At 34.1% G+C, this 18,033-nt stretch overlaps 1 protein-coding gene across 1 annotated transcript in view; it reads right to left on the reverse strand.

Annotated features, from left to right (window-relative positions):
- ATR (ATR serine/threonine kinase) overlaps positions 1-18,033 on the reverse strand; it is a 36,024-nt gene that overhangs the window by 4,892 nt on the left and 13,099 nt on the right. Inside the window, exons 18-41 of the mRNA XM_015276960.4 lie at positions 16,516-16,646; positions 16,183-16,326; positions 14,925-15,018; positions 14,210-14,335; positions 13,388-13,594; positions 13,039-13,152; positions 12,607-12,722; positions 12,139-12,259; positions 11,151-11,288; positions 10,069-10,276; positions 9,440-9,618; positions 8,393-8,557; positions 8,021-8,112; positions 7,351-7,442; positions 6,773-6,950; positions 5,929-6,105; positions 5,407-5,566; positions 4,693-4,872; positions 3,741-3,883; positions 3,257-3,354; positions 2,142-2,374; positions 1,294-1,428; positions 539-739; positions 73-216 (exon numbers count right to left, since the gene is read on the reverse strand). Coding sequence (XP_015132446.2) covers positions 73-216; positions 539-739; positions 1,294-1,428; positions 2,142-2,374; positions 3,257-3,354; positions 3,741-3,883; positions 4,693-4,872; positions 5,407-5,566; positions 5,929-6,105; positions 6,773-6,950; positions 7,351-7,442; positions 8,021-8,112; positions 8,393-8,557; positions 9,440-9,618; positions 10,069-10,276; positions 11,151-11,288; positions 12,139-12,259; positions 12,607-12,722; positions 13,039-13,152; positions 13,388-13,594; positions 14,210-14,335; positions 14,925-15,018; positions 16,183-16,326; positions 16,516-16,646 — 3,576 coding nt within the window. The remainder of the gene's footprint in view (positions 1-72; positions 217-538; positions 740-1,293; positions 1,429-2,141; positions 2,375-3,256; positions 3,355-3,740; positions 3,884-4,692; positions 4,873-5,406; positions 5,567-5,928; positions 6,106-6,772; positions 6,951-7,350; positions 7,443-8,020; positions 8,113-8,392; positions 8,558-9,439; positions 9,619-10,068; positions 10,277-11,150; positions 11,289-12,138; positions 12,260-12,606; positions 12,723-13,038; positions 13,153-13,387; positions 13,595-14,209; positions 14,336-14,924; positions 15,019-16,182; positions 16,327-16,515; positions 16,647-18,033) is intronic.

Consider the following 18,033-nt stretch of genomic DNA (forward strand, 5'->3'; position numbering starts at 1 on the left):
CCCTCCCCTTTTTTTTTGTTGTTTGATAACTCAGCATTTTATGCATAATGGACCAGGTTATTTAATTCAAACCTTATTAATAAGAGAGTTGAATTCCATGAGCCGACAGTCCTTTCTTAGATCATCTTTAGGTTTACACATCATAATATAAGATTTCCCATCTGAACCTTTCAAAGTGATCTTTTTTGGCTTTTGAAGGGAAGCAAGAATTTCTACCTGAGAAGGAGATTAATTTTTTTTTTTAATTAACATCATATCAGATCATACAGAATAAAACATCTACTTTTAATAGACCAGTTTAACCTGCCATATTAGCACTTCCATGGTGCTACAGGATATTAATCTCAGACCAAAAACTCATCTAAATACAAGGAGGCTATATCCTTCTCACATTATTATGACAGAAACAACTCATTTTCCGTAAAGGTAATTATGCAGTTTCCTACTCACTCCTCCATTCCTAGCAAAATGAAAAGTTAAACTGAAAGTACATTTATTTAACATGAAATTTGAAGTTAGGTGCCAAACAGAGGCCTACCGTATCATCAAAGCCTGCAATGTAGGCCCAGCATCCAGGAAACGGGTCATGGTTAGCATGCGTACCCGGAATTGAAGGAAGAGTTGGTATCATTACAGATTGTAATGGAATGAGAATTTGACTGAATGTGTGCTCTTCTACCAATCTCTTAAGTGTTCTGAAATGAATATTCATGCTTAATGCTGAGCTGTTTCCATCAACCTTAAAAAAAAATTGTTCAAAAGTTAAAAATAAACATACAGAGAATTATTGCCTTTTTACACCAACTAATAGCTTTTGATAATCTGAAAAACTCCAAATTTCATTCCAAATTAAATGGATGTGGTTCAAAATAAACATATCTGGCCCTTACAGCACATCTTATACACTCTGACCATAAATGCGTAATAATGAAATTGTTTATGTAATTTTACCTTTATTATCACATTCATATTTTTATCACCACAGAGCCAGCTTATATTTATAGTAACACTCCAGGAGTTAATGGATAGAATCATATAAAAAAAGGACGAAATAATGAGAAGCCCACACACTATGAAAGGTATTGCTATGTACTTAAAGGATGCTCATTTAGAACTATTTGCTACTATAAAAATATTTTTAAGAAAAATTCCCCAAATCTTTTACAAGTGGCTACAACATAACAGAAATTACTCTAATGTGATGTACTGGTTAATGCCAGCGATCGGAAGAAGCTTCTGTGAAACATTTGTGAATAATTCTATTAGATGCCTTAATTTACTAATTTTTAGTACCGGTTTGTTGCATAGTTCTAACAGCTTATCCGTAAGGCGTGTTGCATCTCCAATAAATTTTCCTAAGGACTCCTTCATGTTGATAGCTTTATTTAGGATTTCCTTGCATCTATTGACACGCATAGGGTATGAGGACTGAAAAAGAAAGAGTGAAGTTAAATTTTATGAAACAATCAATTAAAGAGTCCTAAAAGAACAAAAATTCTAGCAATAACAGTAATATTTCCTCTACTCACTGCTTGTCATATTGAATACCTTCAAGAGAAAGTTCTCTATCTGAAATCTTGTGCCTGAACTTGCAAGTACTCAAGTAAAATACTCTATGTGCGCATGCACACTCACGTCCTCTTCTCAAACCATTCCCTGGAGACTCACAAAGACTACAATATTCAAGAATATGAACATATCCTGAATATTATTTAACTAGCCTAACAGAAACAGAAAGCTCTATGCCTTCTAAATTGCTTTTAAATTACTCTATTGCCAAGCACATTTTAGAAATAAGCAATATATTTACTTCATTTTTATCAAAATAGAGGAGTGACTATTTGATTATAAAACTGGAAGCACTATTTCAATTTAAAAACAACAAAATCTGTTTTCCATAAGCACCCAATTCATCAGCTTTTTGTTATTCAAATTTTCTTCCAGAATAAATCATCCAGTTCAGGATGCAAGCCCAGCAATTCTTACTGGCTAGATTTAATGTGAAACTTCTGAAATTTAGACTGTAATAAAACCTCGTGCTATGACAGCGTGACGACCTATTCCATGAAGCTATATTGCAGCAGTTAAAACACTCAATTTGATTTAAGTTAATAAAGGCGTAGCTTTACTTATCAGGGCACCTTGGACACAGCAGTCATCATCCACATTGCTTGCTGTGGGTAGGCTAAAAACACCTTAGCAACAATCACCATCAGAACAGCAAAAACTTCATCATGAGAATGGCAGATTCGGGAGATTAACTGAGAAAAAGCTGTCAGAAACTGATAAGGCGCTAGCTGATTTGTGTGCTCTGTAATCACTTTATTTATTTTAGCCAAATCATTTTTCATTTGAACGCGTTCCGAACGACTTGCTGAAAAACACAAGACAGGAAGATATCATCACTTTTGTCACCTGAAATATCAAGTCATTTAAGTCAAGCATACAGAAACAGATTTTATTAGTAATTTTCGTAAGGAAAAAAAAGGAAGAACAAAAAAAAATCCTACTATGAAGTTATTTTTAACAGATCAGACAGTAATATAATACATACGCCATTTCATTAACCAGCATAACAGGAGGCACGGATGAAAACAAAACAAACAAGCACAGACAACAGAAAAATAGAACAAACAACACTGGAAAAGCTCTCCACCCTTAAAATAAAACAAAGCCACACCTCAAAAGAATATAACATGTTCTAATATTAGAATTTCCCCCCTTTTTATATTTATCTTTGAAATATTTCTAAACAGATCTTTGTAGAGAAGACTTAAACAGCAGAAGGAAGACTTTGGAATTGTAAAAGCAACACATACCATTAACTACTGTTCAAAAATACTCCATTTTAAAAATGCAATAAAAAACCATAAATACCCAGTCAAACACTATAAAGAATTGCATGGGCAAGTAGTCTTGAAGCTAAACTACTAACGGTTCTTTTGGATTCTTTCGTGCTTGACATGCTTTTGTTAACACTCAATAACTTTTTGAAAGATTTTCACCCTTTATTACATGCAAATGAATCTACAAAAGCTATACGTTTGGTTAATAGATAGTTCAGTTTAGCTTGAATCAACATTTTGAGAAGTGAGGTCTAATGCTGATGTGACCGAGTCACAGTCGTCAGACTGTATACGTAGAAGATGCGATTTTCTGATAGCTGGCCCATCAGAAATATACTTCACTGCTCTTTCTATCATATATATAAGAGCATGATACAGGAAATACAATGTGGAAAAAAAACATGTTCTACCTTTATCACACTCGTATGCTTTTGCTCCAAAGTCCAGCCATAAAGATAGCATTCTTGGCATTGACTGATAGATGAACTGGTTTCCATACTGTAGAGACCTATAATTACATGTTGAAGTCACAATATGTTAGTGATAAATACTAGAAGCAATAAAAATATTATATCCTTCGTTGTTATACATTCCATTCTGGAGTACAAATTCATGTTAAGGATTTTAATGCATGTGCAACAACTAAAAGCCTACTAATACATACAGGTTATGTTTTACATTAATCAAAACTCCAGATGAAATATTTAACTTACAATCCAACATATTAAAACAACAATTGCTTAATGAGAAGGCAAAAAAAATTGTTTATTTAATCACGTATGTAGGGCTTTTTTTTCCACTGCTGCATAACGTTAGGAGTCAGTCTGAGCTGCTGCAAGAATATATTCCCAAAAACACTTTTTAGATATAATCGTCATCTTTCTGTAGTCTAACCTTCCAAAATGATGAACTATGTATCTAATCAGATCTCCTTGTTTTTCCATCTTATTGTCAGTTACCATTGGCATTAATTTGTCATAGTACTTAGCAAGATAGAAGTGTCCATCTTCCCATTCTGGCAACAAAAGTGTGACATCCTGTAACAAAAAAGAGTTACTTGTCAGAGAAACAAAATTCTTGTATTAGTTACTTTTGTGCAAAGTATGTGCAGAGAAGTATTAATTGTGCAGAAAAATTTAATTGTGAATCCAGAATTGGGACCAATACCTGTGCAAACTAGAAACCTATTCTTAAAGCACCTTTTGGACTAAGAGACAGCAAAGTGATATAAGCCGTGATGATTTAAGATTCCTCAACTAAAATACAAAGAAAAAAAATCATATTCCTGATCAACTAAACACTGCTTCGTTAAGGTTTTGAAAAAGTGAAACACCAGAGTTGCATGGCATAAATAAGAACAAAAACAACAAGTGAAACATCCATTCCCCAGCACTAGTTTCCCAAGCCAATATACCAGTGTAGAGAATGCTAAGCATTACTGTTTTTATACAGTTCAGCAAAGAACAGTTCTATGTCACTACCAAAGACAGCCATAACAATGAAGAATTACACTGCCTTTTTAGAGCAGTCTGCAAGTTCTCATTTTTATTTGCATTAAAAAAAAAAAAACAAAAACAATCCACCACAAGCTTCAGTATTTTATTTATTTTTCACCAATATAGAGTTATACTAGGTTTCCCTAGCTCCCTTACTTTGGAATTGTAGATTTCCCCAGACTGATGTTTTTTACTTGAGTTAATTCAACAGTTAAATCTTCACAAGATTTACACATTGATATACCACTTCCTCCCAGTAATGCTGTTTGGTCGACATAATCAGAAGCATAATGATAAAAGACACGTTACTAAAAACTACTGCCTTGTTAACACTGAGCATATGGAATTACCTTATACTTTTTCATAACTGCATTACTTTCAAAGTTAGCAGTTTCCTCCATAAATCTACCAACCAGCAGCGTTGCCCGACCATGGATGAGCTGATTTTTGGTATCGCATGGTGCTTTATTCTCAGGGAAACATAACTCCACTCCCTTCTGGAGAACAATAAGTGCTTGGTGAACCTCACCCTAATGGAAAGAGGAAAACATTTTACATCTATCTTAATTAAACTATATAAAACAGCTTACAGTTGTTACTAAGGTAAAATTGTGTTCTTGAGTGCTCTAGAACATTCTGCATGTGGTGACTGGATGTTATCGTCTTCAAATGCTCCTTACATCTCCTTATCTCTGCATCATTGTCCTGTTAGCTCTAGCACCATAATTGCTCCCATTTCTGCCTCTCTCTAATTAGCAAAAATGATAGAAATTGAAAGTGATCTACTATTACAATTTAATTCCTCTGGGTTGCATTGACAGAAGCAGGCAATCCAACTGTTTCATATCCAGCTGCCAGAAAAATCCATGAATAAAGAAAAAAATTGACGAGCAGTTGGATGCCAAAAACTTCCAAGGCTCAACTGCAATCAGAACAAGTTGACAGTCCCAGCTGATGTATTTCATCTTACACAGACAGATCATGTGCCTTTTTTTTTTCCCCTACACAATTAAAAATTATTTACTTGCATGTAAGAAAGTAAATTCAGTTCTTATTTTGTTTACCTTGGACCAGAGCCACTTTGCTCTTTCTATATAAAGTTCTGAGAGTGTAGATTCCCCAGCATTCAGAAGAGCATTATATGCAGTCTGATGATGACCAGCTTTTCTTGCAACTCTAGCACTCTGGAGCCAGCACTGACCAACAAGCTCACTGTAATCCTGGCTGCCAAGACATTTTTGTAGAAAATGAACAATTTTAGTCACAAAGGTAGCTTTACCATGTCACAGTGTATTGAAACAAATCCAATTTGGTGATGAGCTACGTACTATACAGCAACTGTTTGAAATCTTTCTTTTAACGTTTTACTTCTTTTTCTTTCTTTTTTTTTTTTCCCCTCTTCCTATCTTTTATCTTTTCTACACAAAACACTCTTTCTTACACGTTGAATGCAAGCATAAGAGGACGTCTGCTTTTGTCTACAAGGTAAATTTTCACAGTTTTATCTTCTCTGTTCTGCAATGCATACAAGCCAAAACCTGACTGAGAATGCAACACAAAGAGACAAGAAACAGTCATGCTTTTACCTTTTACTAAGACTAAGCAAAGCCCTTCTTAGTGCTAAAATAGGTTCTTTTGCTCTGTAAGAATTCTGGGTCATTTCAATACGAGCACACCAATTCAGGGAATCTCTGCCATGTTCACCATCTAGTTGCTGAAACATTGGTCCAATACTATGTTCCAACTCACAGAGCATATGCAACCTGTGGTAGTAAAATAAAAACAAGTCATTGAAGATGGCTTATACATATACGTACACATGTATGTACACACAAATACACACACATACACAAGTTTTACATAGGTTTTGCTACTTTCTGTCTAAAATTATGTTAATTGACTTGTTCCATACAAGGTCCTGCCATAAAGAGGCATCTACAGTGCAAAGGAATTTTTTTTTTAATTATAAATATTCAATAAATACTAATTTAATAAAAAATTCTACTTACTTCAAAATTGATTAAAAGCTACTTAAGAGGGATGGGTTTTCAATTCTTAAAGTTATTTTCTGAACACTTTTACACCATTGTATATATCAAGAACTATGCTCTTAAGTTAATGAAGTTAGGCCCATGGTAGCTACTGGCTTATATGTACTATGCCAAGACTGCAATGCAATGATGATTTTTTAATAACCCAATGTTTATGCAAACTTGATTACTGATTTTTAAAGACTCAAGCCAATATATTTTTTTGTGAAAGCTTTTTTTTTTTTTTTTTAAATGGGGAAAAAAAAATAAATTCCCAGTTAATCAGAGGTTGCCAATTGGCTGAGCATGCAAAAGAATGACAGTTAATATGTATCGGTACCATAAATTTGATTGTTATTTCTAACACTGAAAGTAGTGATATATTACGGAAAGCAGAAACCTGATAATGTGTTCATATCCTCGCTGATAGGATCCTCTTTCAAAGCTCGCTGCTGAAAGGGGCACAATCTGTTCTGCTCGAACAACCTTGAGTGTTTCATAAAAGGCAACTTCATTCTTCTTCTTGGCTGATAATAATAAGTGTCCTAATCTGACACTCCAAGCAGAGGACTTGACATCTTTGTGGAGAAAAAAGCCTCTTAAAACTCTGCATCTTTAGCATCTTAACCTGAACACGCTGGTTTGCATTACCATACTACTCGAAAATATTCACAGTAACCTTTTCTCAGAAAAAAATAAATAAATTTCAAAAACATTCAGTAATTTCACCCCACAACTGCACCCCCAAATAAACTCGTAAGAAATTTGGTCTTCTGCTCACTTCAAATTCCTACTCACAGACCATACAGTTCACAATCAAATAAATTCACAAAATCTGGAAGACAGTCAGGACCAACCCTCCTCCCAGTAAAATCCACAATTGAACAACTGCAATAGCTGCTCCTTGATTTCAAATTAGGCTAACATATACGCTTCCTCAGAAATGCAAGAGAATATTCTTATTTTGATATAACTTACCTGAAGCCAAATAATTCTCCAGTAAATCCCACTGTGACAGTTTCCAGGCTGCTTCAACTCTATATGTGTTCAATTCAGAAATCCATTCAGACCTATTCAAAGAAAACAAGAGAACTAACTTTCACTTCTCCCCTATGCATTATTTCTATTTTATATTAAAAAAAATATAGTAAGCATTTCTTACATGAATTCTGTTATGCTTCAAAAGAAGCGAAGGAAAATTTACTTTAAATAAAATTCAAGAAAACCAAAGGAAATGCATTGATGAAAAAATAAAAACTATACAACAGCATCTCACAAATTCAATTTCCAGGTAGTGTACTTAACTTCTATGGTACATTTTAAAAATTACTATCTTCACAATTAGTTCTCCTATTAGACTATGGAATAGCTATGGAACAAGTAACAAGACATTTAGAAATAGAGGATTCTGTTCTTTAAAGTACATCTCAATGCTACACAGCTCAGATAATGTACTAACATCTGTGAAAGTCTTAAAATAAGCAATTTATAGACAAAGTACTTAATGTTATCTAGCTTCACATTCAAAGATTTATCTACTGATAAATCTTAAATGCTGGATAATGCATGAAGATGACCAGTAATAAGTAGAATTAATACAAGAAATTTGTATTATTCAATTAAACATTGTATTAAATGCTTATATTACCTGTTTGCAAGTACTCCATTCACTTGAGTAATTACAGTAGATAACTGACCAAGGCCTAACATCGACTTCACTACACCATGGTAATGAATAATCTAGAAATGGGAAAAGAAACATATCTGGACAAACATTCATCAACTATTAACCAAAGCCAGCAAATTACAGAATGAACCCAATAAGAGATTTGTTTCAGTTGTTAAGACACTTCCAAATAGTAATACATCACTCAGCAACTGTCACAGAAAACTCTTACAGTCATATTTTACTTAAACATTCTAAAGAACACACTTAAGAGATATTCTTGTCTCTGTATGTATTAGTTAATCACTGTATTGTGGAAGATTATATAAATATATTAATTTGTCATCTGTTTACCTGATCAGGTTCTAGTTGGATAGCCCTATCGTAACAGGCTGTGGCATCTCTTAACAAGCCAATACTTTCATGTTCGAGGATTTGTTCTTTGAGAGATGGTTCTGCTTTCCGGATTGCACTCACTCCAGCTACTCCATCTGGCTCGTGCATAGCAGCATACAACTTCTTTATTCAAAAAGAGAGTTGGAAATGGACATCAAAAACAAGTGCTTAGACAACAAGAAGGTATTTCGCATATGACATGTTCAGAATCACACATCTTATTGAAAACAGAAGGTAAACTACTCTGCAGGAGCCCTAGGCTTGAAGTTTTCACTGTAAACATCAATTTTGATATACTTTTCTGTTTTGCTTTTTTTTTTTAAATTCCAAAGATGAGCCCTACTTCTGTTAAGCATACTGCAACAATCACAATCTCATACTTTAATAAGAAAAAAAATTAAAAAAAAAACACAGCAAAAGATGTATCCTATTATTACAGTCTAAAATTATATATGAAGCTGCGGATTATTGATGGTGGATAAACATCATACTTAACAGTTCTGCAAATTCGAAAAGTCACTGTGGAATATAAATGACAACAAGTTTATCACAAGTTAAAGTATTTCTTAAGAAGAGTTGGCATCCTTTTGAACAACTTTAGTATTAGCTCTCTCTTTTCTTCACAATAAGCCACTTAAGCCTTCTTTCATTTTTTTTGTGGCTGTTATTTTTACACCTGACTATGCTTTCTTTGACAAAAGGCATAGGGTTAACTCAAAGGAATAAAAGCTATGCATTCAATAACAATAATAATAAAAAAATAAACTGTTTTCAAGATTGTACCATCTTCTAGATTTCCTCCTTCCTTTTCACACAAAGGAAGAACGCCAAGCAAGGGCAAATGATACATACTGCTGAAAGATCACAAATAAACTTGCATTCAACAGCAAGAGCAGGGGTACATCTTTTCTTCTTCCCATTTCAAAGAATAATCTGACATTTCATTCATCTGTATATCTATTTTTTATTCTAGAATAAAACAAACACTCAAAGGAACTACAGAACCTGCAGAAATCCAAGATGCTCCTGAATATTTTGTTTCTTCTCTGTGATGAATGACTCAAAATGCATCACAGCCCTTGTGTAAGCCTTAGAGCGAAAAGAAGCCACAGCGAGCGTATCTTGAGGTATCAGGTCTAAAAAGCGTGTCACATTCTGATATTCTCCATAGTCCTCACTTGAAGCTACAAAATGAAATTGTTTTTACAAGTCAGTCAGCAAGGTTCCATTTGTAAGAACTACCTCATGCATCAGCATTTACTTAATCCATTTCAAAATTCAGTGAGATAAACTGATTAATTTAAACGCATTTTTCTGTCAATAGTAAATTCATTAAAACAATACTGCTGAGCTTCCTTGCAGAACAGTACACAGTAAATGAAACAGAACATTTAGAAAGCTACCAAAAAATTAACACTTCATTTTATAATTTCAATGTTTCTTAAAATAGATACTCAAAACAATAAGATTACATGGCTGTGAGGAAATCACAGTATGACAGTACAAAAAAATCATAAAGGAGAGTAACACTATAGTAAAATTGCATTCTCACATTGTCATGATGTGAAATGCAACATCTAGAAGTTTATTTGAAGAATGTAAATACTACAATAAACAAAATAAGCATCACTTACTTTTTAGATCACTTCTGTCTTTGCTAGACTTGCTAGTATTTTTCTCAGCAATGAGCATCTGAAACTTATGTCTAGCCCACTGAGTTAGATGATCAAGCATGGAGAACACTGTCTGTGTGCTCAGCTGACTTAGATCAGATGCACTGTCTTGAAGTCTCCTACTACACTGGTCATCATGCTTCAGGACAGCCATAATCTCCATGTAAACCTACACAGGCAATAACACGATAAAAGACAGAAGCACCATAGAGACATGAAAATAGTAGGAAACTGCAATTAACATTAAATTAAATGAAAGCACTAAATAATTTAATTGCATATTGTAATAATTTTGGTTTTATTTATAAACTCTTAGTCTTGTGACCTTAAGAAGAAAGAAATGACAAACCAAGAAGCAGCCATCAGAAGATTCTGCATAATGATAAATTCTTTGAAAAGTAAAACCTTTGGATTCAGAAAATGTCACGATCACTGGAATTTTAGGTTTCAAAACACAATGAATGCTACTGCAATTCTGCTGCAAGTACAAGTCAAACGATAATTGACTCAACTATTGACTACCTTAACTACATTACAGATGTACTTTCTTTAAGTACATAACATGCTGGAAGACCTGCTTCCTGATCATTTCAGTCAGTAAATGATGAGTTAACATACATAACTGACACTTATTACTGATTTACTCATTCATACAAGAAAGATTACTACATTCCTAATTAAATACTTCTACACACCCAGAATCTTTCAAAGAGAAAGCATTACGGGCCTATATTCTCAGAAGCATACAGGTTCAATCCATTCCTTTGTTTCAGTGCACTATGTTCCTCTTTGTACTACTCCAGCTCCTGGTATTACTGCAATCATAATTAAGGACATAGTAGCTCTTCTCCTAAGCCCCGCTGAAATAGCCACAAGAAACAAAGAAACGTATGGAATACAGAGGTAAAAAATAAATAAATAAAAAATTGTTTGATACCTATATAATTTGTTCATGGAGGTCTACCATAATTCTACAGAGCTGATCAGTTTTTGAAAAGAACAGTTCCTGAAAGCTCTCATTAAGAACAAGTGATACATCGTACCTCTTGTTGATCCTCCTGACTGCATCCCAACAAAACATAGACAAGGATGTGTGGTAGCAGATAAATTGTAACTTTATAGTCATTCTTCATCATAATACTGCAGCAATCAAAAACTTTTCTGGCAAGATCATGTCGTACCTACAGAACAAACAGTATTTCCAAGAAAAACATAATTACAAATGTCTAAATAATTAATAGGTTTCTATTTGTTGATAATAACAAAATTATTTGATGAAACAGAATTTAAGATACTAAGATACTAGTCTCCAACAAAAGATTCATCAGACTTAAACCTGCAACAGAGATGCCAGATTGCTGTCACTGCATGTATGAATTGCTGATACTACAAAAAACAGGCAAGTATTGGCTGCATGTTCCACTGCTCCTTTTCCTCTACACCAATGAGAGCTTGCATTGGTGAAAAAAAGCTTTAGGTTAAGAGTCTAAATTACTGCTTTGAGCCTCTCTTCTGCACTTACAGCATAAAAAAATTATGAAGTTATAAAGACAATCAATGTAGGTTCAAAATAGAAAGAGATCGGTTTAGATACTGAACTACAGTGGGCCACTTAGATGTTGCAAAGGAGAAAAAGCAACAGAGACCAATAATTAGTTTTCTCTGTGCTGGGACTAGTGAGCTGTTAGGAAGGGAAAGAAATCTTTCAGAGTAACTCAAGGTTCTCCAGAAGCATTTCAGACACTTTTCAGAGGCATTTCTTAGTGCCTTCAACTATACAAAGGACTGGACAAAATTCCTAGAATTCTGGCTTTCACACTATGCATTAAGTCTGTCCAGTAAGCAGCAGTGCTAGGGAAGGAAAGGTGCATCTCTACTGGGATGATGCAAGAAGCTTGTATTAGGTACTGTGAAAGGCCTCCAGACAAAATGGATATTTCTCTCACTCATCTCTTACTTTCAGAAACTGAAGTTAGGTTAAAATGTTGTGTTTTGTATATACCAATATATAAAGCAGACTTATTCTCCTACCTTTGTTATAAGGTAACCTGCCCAAGTTGCTGACCATTCTGCAAAATTGTCACCTAATTTGCTTAGGTAAATAGGCTTCTTCATCTTTGACCAATCTATAGCCTTTTGATAACTCTTGTACCTGTAATTTTAAAAGACCTATTTAATTTCAATAAATACATATATAGTAAAAAACAAACAAACAAACAAACAACAACAGCATACAGTTCATCATGAAGTTCCTCAGCTGGAATCCTAAGATTTCCTCTTCTGAATTTTGAAGAAAAAAAAATCAACACTTTCAGTAGTCAACATGTTTTTATTCTAGAACATCTAGATGGTAGAAATGAAACAACCTAACATGCTACCAGAACTTTAAAGTATACTTGAAAGTGTTGTTGAAATCAGTCTTAAAACTGATTTCTGCTTGGAAGAAAACAAATGGTTTTACAACTGCTATGTAAAGAAATTGCATGAGTTGTCCTATACCGTGTATTTAAGTGAGGTTCCAAGATTTCCTGCACGTGCTCAGGAAATCTCCTCCACAGCCTGGAGCCTGGGCAGTCACTGTTTGTCTCTCTACAGTCATAGATAGACAATAACTCCTGTAAAGACATAGTTTACACAAATGAGTAAAAATATTTAATGACCGAAGTAATAAAGAGAACTGGTATACACACAGAAGTCAAAGTTGAAGTCAAAAATTTTATAACTGCAAAACTGCCATCCAAATTTGGATGACTGTTGATACATTGTTGTTTGAAATTTCACTTAGAAATTGTACAATTGTTGTTACAATGACATTTCATATATTTAAACACATACTTCAAAAATGTACCTATTTAAAATTGCATAATTCTGTGTTCAGTGTGATAGGAAGTAATTTGTGAAGATAAATCAAGATCTAACATTGTATCTTACCTGAATGGCATATGCTGCCGAATCCTGAGCACGAACATTGTCAGCGTAAGCAAGAAATGCTCTAGTCAGTTCCATCAATAATCCATATGCAAAATTTGGATCCTCCACACCAGCCTCAATCACAAACACAAAGCCAATTTTATTACAACAAAGTAATAGCTGTATCTTTAATCTCCAGATAGTCACTTTGAAGTCTGTTTCTAAGCTGGTTTAGATGACAAAGCAGGCAGAGATTTTCTAAGAGCCTAAAGCTAAGAGGTTTCCTACTCCCACACACTTAAAATAAATAAACAAATGAAATCCCACAAACATTTAATACTAAACAAAATACTACAGAAACACTTCTTACCACAAATGTAAAATCTTTTCCTTGAGTTTCACTTGTTGAAAAATCCAGCCTGCCGGGGTCTATGGCTCCCAGTTCACCTAAACATTCCCCACAGAGCAGTCGGGCATGAGAATTTGCATCCTGACAGCCAATTAGAAGTACAGTTACCAACTGAGAGATGACTGGCTCCACAGTTTCACTGTCTGTTACATACTTCACCAATTTTTCCTAGGAAGTTTAAGGAGGGGAAAAAAAAAAAAAAGCATGTTTATACAACAATGTTGATCATCTCTCATGTCAGATTTTATTTGTCCATGATGTTAGGTTTGTCATTCAAACATTGTTATTTTCATAACTATAACCCAATGATAAACATATAGATTTGTAAAGCAATGTCTTTGCATTTTGCACATCTCCAGATTAAAGCTTTTATTGATGAAAGGCAAAGAAATAAGAAAGAAAAAGAATGAACGGTGTAAGGTGGTCACATACAACCTACTTTAAGATATTATAATCTCATAAAAATTCTTGCTTTTGATGCAAAAGCTATACACGTTCTAACAAAGAACAAACTCTCAAAATGAACTGAGGAAATTGACATCTTACATAAGAAATATACCAATATCCTTGCTAAATCAGCATCATATAAAGAAGGATTTGAAAGTCCTGTTATATGGTGAAATGATGGAAAAGAATCCCTTCTGCCTTTCATGTTAAGTAACATCTAGATTAATAAATTTAGGAGAATAACACAGCTCATGAAAACACACAGTAACATCGAAGTTGATGGTCCAGATGCTCCTTTGAGTACACTTGGAAATTAACTAAAGAGGGTTTTAGTACCTGATTTCTATATAATGTTTCTTTCAGGCTGGTAAGTGCATGGATACGAACATCCACATTCTCATGCTGAATAGCTCTCATGGACAGTTGCAACGTCGTCTGCAAGTCAGTGCTCTTGGAGGATTCCTAAACAAGACATGACATAAGAAATTCAAGTCAAATCTAATAGGAACACAGTTAAGTAGCATCTCAAAGAACACGAGAAAGGAGACATACAAACATCTATTCTTCTACCTACATTCTCAGCTATACCCATATACCACTGCTTTCCTAATTTTTTTTTTTTGCCTATGTTTGCACATAAAAACAAAAAACATTTCTACTAAATACTTGCTACTTCCAGTCACTTTAGCTTGCCTTCAGAAGGTAAGCACAAGGGATGGACTACCAAGTAATAACAAAAATAAACAGGCTTGGTTACTTCATAAGAGAATAGGGATGTGGGATGAAATTAAAAGTAATGAGTTTTGCAACAAATTCATTTCCATAGTCAACAACCTTTTTTTTTTTTTTAACCTTATAAATTTCTTTATCTCAAAAAGATGCAAAGTTGGAATTCAGAGAAGCTATAAAACATTCCTCTGATAGACAAGTTCTGTTTTGTTGTGGTGGCAAATAAATACTATTCTTGCTTAACAGGAGTTTAAAAACATTTTTCTTACTCCACTTGAATTCACCTGAGGCACTAGAAACAAAGAAACAAAAGAGGCTATACCTTTCGATACTCCTGAAGGACAACTTGAATTTCTTTTAGTTCTGGAAGGTCAGGCAGAAAATATATTTCATGTAAGAAGTCTCGTACTGTATCCCTAATAGTTACAGAAATATTGCAAAGAACATTTCTAATGTTAGTTGGATCTGAAAAGTCACAAAAAACTATTAAATTAAAGCAATAAATTACAACAACTAGAAAAACAAAAACTTGAAAAGCAGAAAAAAATTCCACTTATTTTTGCATTTAAGTATATATATAAAACAATTTATTTCTCTTTTTACTGAAAGATACAGGTACTTCTCCACGCTTTACATTACTCTCTTTAATTCTTCCCATTGCTTTCCAAATTGCCATTCACCTCCCTCAAGTCCCATACTCCTTATTTTTGAAAAGGTGTGATAATACCATTTGGTTTTGAACCAATTTCACTTCTTATGTGAAAACAAACGACCAAAAAATGAATTTTCTCTTTCTAACACAAAGGAACCTATTTCAAGTTTCAAGCTGCCATAGGCTACAATAAAGGCCTTGCTATTCACAGCATCTCCTTTTCTTTTGCAAACTTCTGGTATGATAAATGGAAGGAAAATGAAAACCCAACAAAAATAATCAAAATGTAAACTCTGACCATTCGTAGAGAATACCGTTACAAAAGACGAATAAAAGTTAAAACACAACACTGTGCCTAAAAGTTTAAGTCATAACAATTTAAATCTTAAAAAAAAAAGAAGTAAAAAAAAAAGTATTACACTTTTTAGGTGATGTGATCAGCTGCAAAAACGATGTATAAATGCTGTGGTTTTCATAATTATGACTCAAATTTGTCAAATACTCAAATAAAGACTTAATTTCCTTCCTGTTAGCACTCTGTATACTTCTCTCCACCTTAGGATAAATGCTAGCAGTCACTGTTATTCTGTCTGCGTGGCCTGTACATGCAAACTGTTTTCCATTCCAATAACAGAAAACACACAGAATCCAGCTCAGCAGTGATGTCAGGGGAAGCACTCTGAAGAGACTGTAACTTGGCCACACTATCGTATATTTTTAATGAGGTCAATGGAAGAATATCTTTTCAGATGAAGGTATCACTTATCAAATTTCAAAAATCTCCTTGAAATTTAAAGTTGAAATTTTATAAAACAAGTTATTAGTTCACAAAAAAACGTTAAGTTTTCTCATCTCAGTACTGGACAAATTTCATTCAGTGCAATTCCTATTACAAGAGTTAATGAAGTGAAAATATTTTGTGTGGTACCTGTTCTCAACTATGAGAAAGTGAAACACTGCTGTAGTTTCCTTTGGCTGGATATGTATAAGAGGCAACAACGCTACTATCACATGACTAAGCAAGGAGCCAAGGTATGAATGGTCCAGACTTCGAACAAAACAGTCCCAGGCTCTAAACAAGAAAATACACAAAAACAATAGTAATCAATGATTCTTCACTACATAAAGATATTGTAGGTGAATTGTGAAGTGTATTGTAAAGTATTTCAGCTCTGTGGTTTGGATTACTGTCTAAAACAAAACAAGTGCATTCAAGGACAAATGGTAAGTATGTCACTGCTTGGGAACACGATCAGTTCACCTGCAACACAGCTCTGGAAAGTCATCCTTGTATCTTAGAGCTGTTCTCAGCGTAGTCATCATCTTCACTCGTACTGAACTGATGTGTTTGGGACCCATAAGCTTCATTAAAGACATAAGACTGTTCAGGGCCTATATGTAAAAAAAAAAAAGACGACGACACATTTTGGTGTATTAGATTCTCCGTAAAACACCTACAAACCACCACTTCTAATACAACCAAGCTACCATGGATTAAGACATCATATACCCATTAAACATATGAGGTATTAAAACTGCACCTTCTGTCTATCCCAAGACCAAAATATATTACTTTAAAAATCCCAGTTAAAAAAACATGCAGTTTCATGTTGCAAAAAAAATAATTTATGGATTAGAGAAAAGGAGAAGGAAATGAGATCTGGAATGACAGGGCTACAATACAAATCTAACTGTTTAGACGGTTGACAGATTGATGATGGAAGAACTGTAGACACCAGTGGAATTTACAGTTACAGAAATCTGTTAGATGATTGATTATACATCTAAAGCTCAAGAAGCTGTAAAGTAGACATTTAGAAAATAGAGAAAACAGACTTGCATTTAAAAACAAAGAGAATAGACATAAAAATTATAGCAGAAGTGATAGTGAGCTTCAGGGAGTAGTTTACAGGTCAGTTGTCACTGAGACTGGTGAAAGATTGAAGAGTAATAGTTAAGATGCAAAAAAGAAAAAAAACGTAGGAGATATTTCAGTCACAGTCACACTGTGTCTGACAAAGGCAGCAGAATGTCCAGCATGACACATCAGTTATCAGAGGACGAAACCAAAGCTTGAGAAAAGGTCTTTGAAGGGAAGATTCTCATACACTCATGGAAAAACAAAACAAAACAAGGAAAAACATAAATAATAGCAGGTACAAGATAAGAAATGATGCATAAAGGAAGAAAAAAAGATATTCAGAAAGCAACAAGACAAATGGTTAATAAATAACAATACTTCAATAAGAATACCTCGGAAGCAAAAAGCTAGAAAGAGAACACCAACAGAGAAAATACAACAAGTCTATCAACATCAAGGTTATGCATTCCAGAACTGCATAACCATCTATATAGATTACCTATACTGCCCCTGTGTGGTAGCTAAAACGTCTCCCTTATGCTTGGAAACACACAGACTCAGAACATCACAATTTGCAGTTTGTCTTAGGTGTCAAGCTGTGAGTTCTCATTTTTCAAGTCTCTCTATTGTAAGCTCAAAGGAGCTGCTCTACAAGAAGCAAAACAAGTCAAGTCCAGTTTCCCTCAGATTTGCATCACTCTATTTTCCTTCAGCAGTAATATTAGGTTTGTACTTCTAGGCCCTCAAATCCTTGACTTCAACTTCCTCCCATACCCTTCCACTTCATTTCTTTCATGTTTGTTTTGCATGTGTAAAACACTTGGATTCCTAACTCATAAATACTGATTGAGTGACGTGTTATTTACCATACGTGACTCAATTATTTACTTCAGCTGACCAGTAAAGAGAAGCATACTT

Source organism: Gallus gallus, chromosome 9, assembly GCF_016699485.2.
Source record: "Gallus gallus isolate bGalGal1 chromosome 9, bGalGal1.mat.broiler.GRCg7b, whole genome shotgun sequence".
NCBI lineage: Eukaryota > Metazoa > Chordata > Aves > Galliformes > Phasianidae > Gallus > Gallus gallus.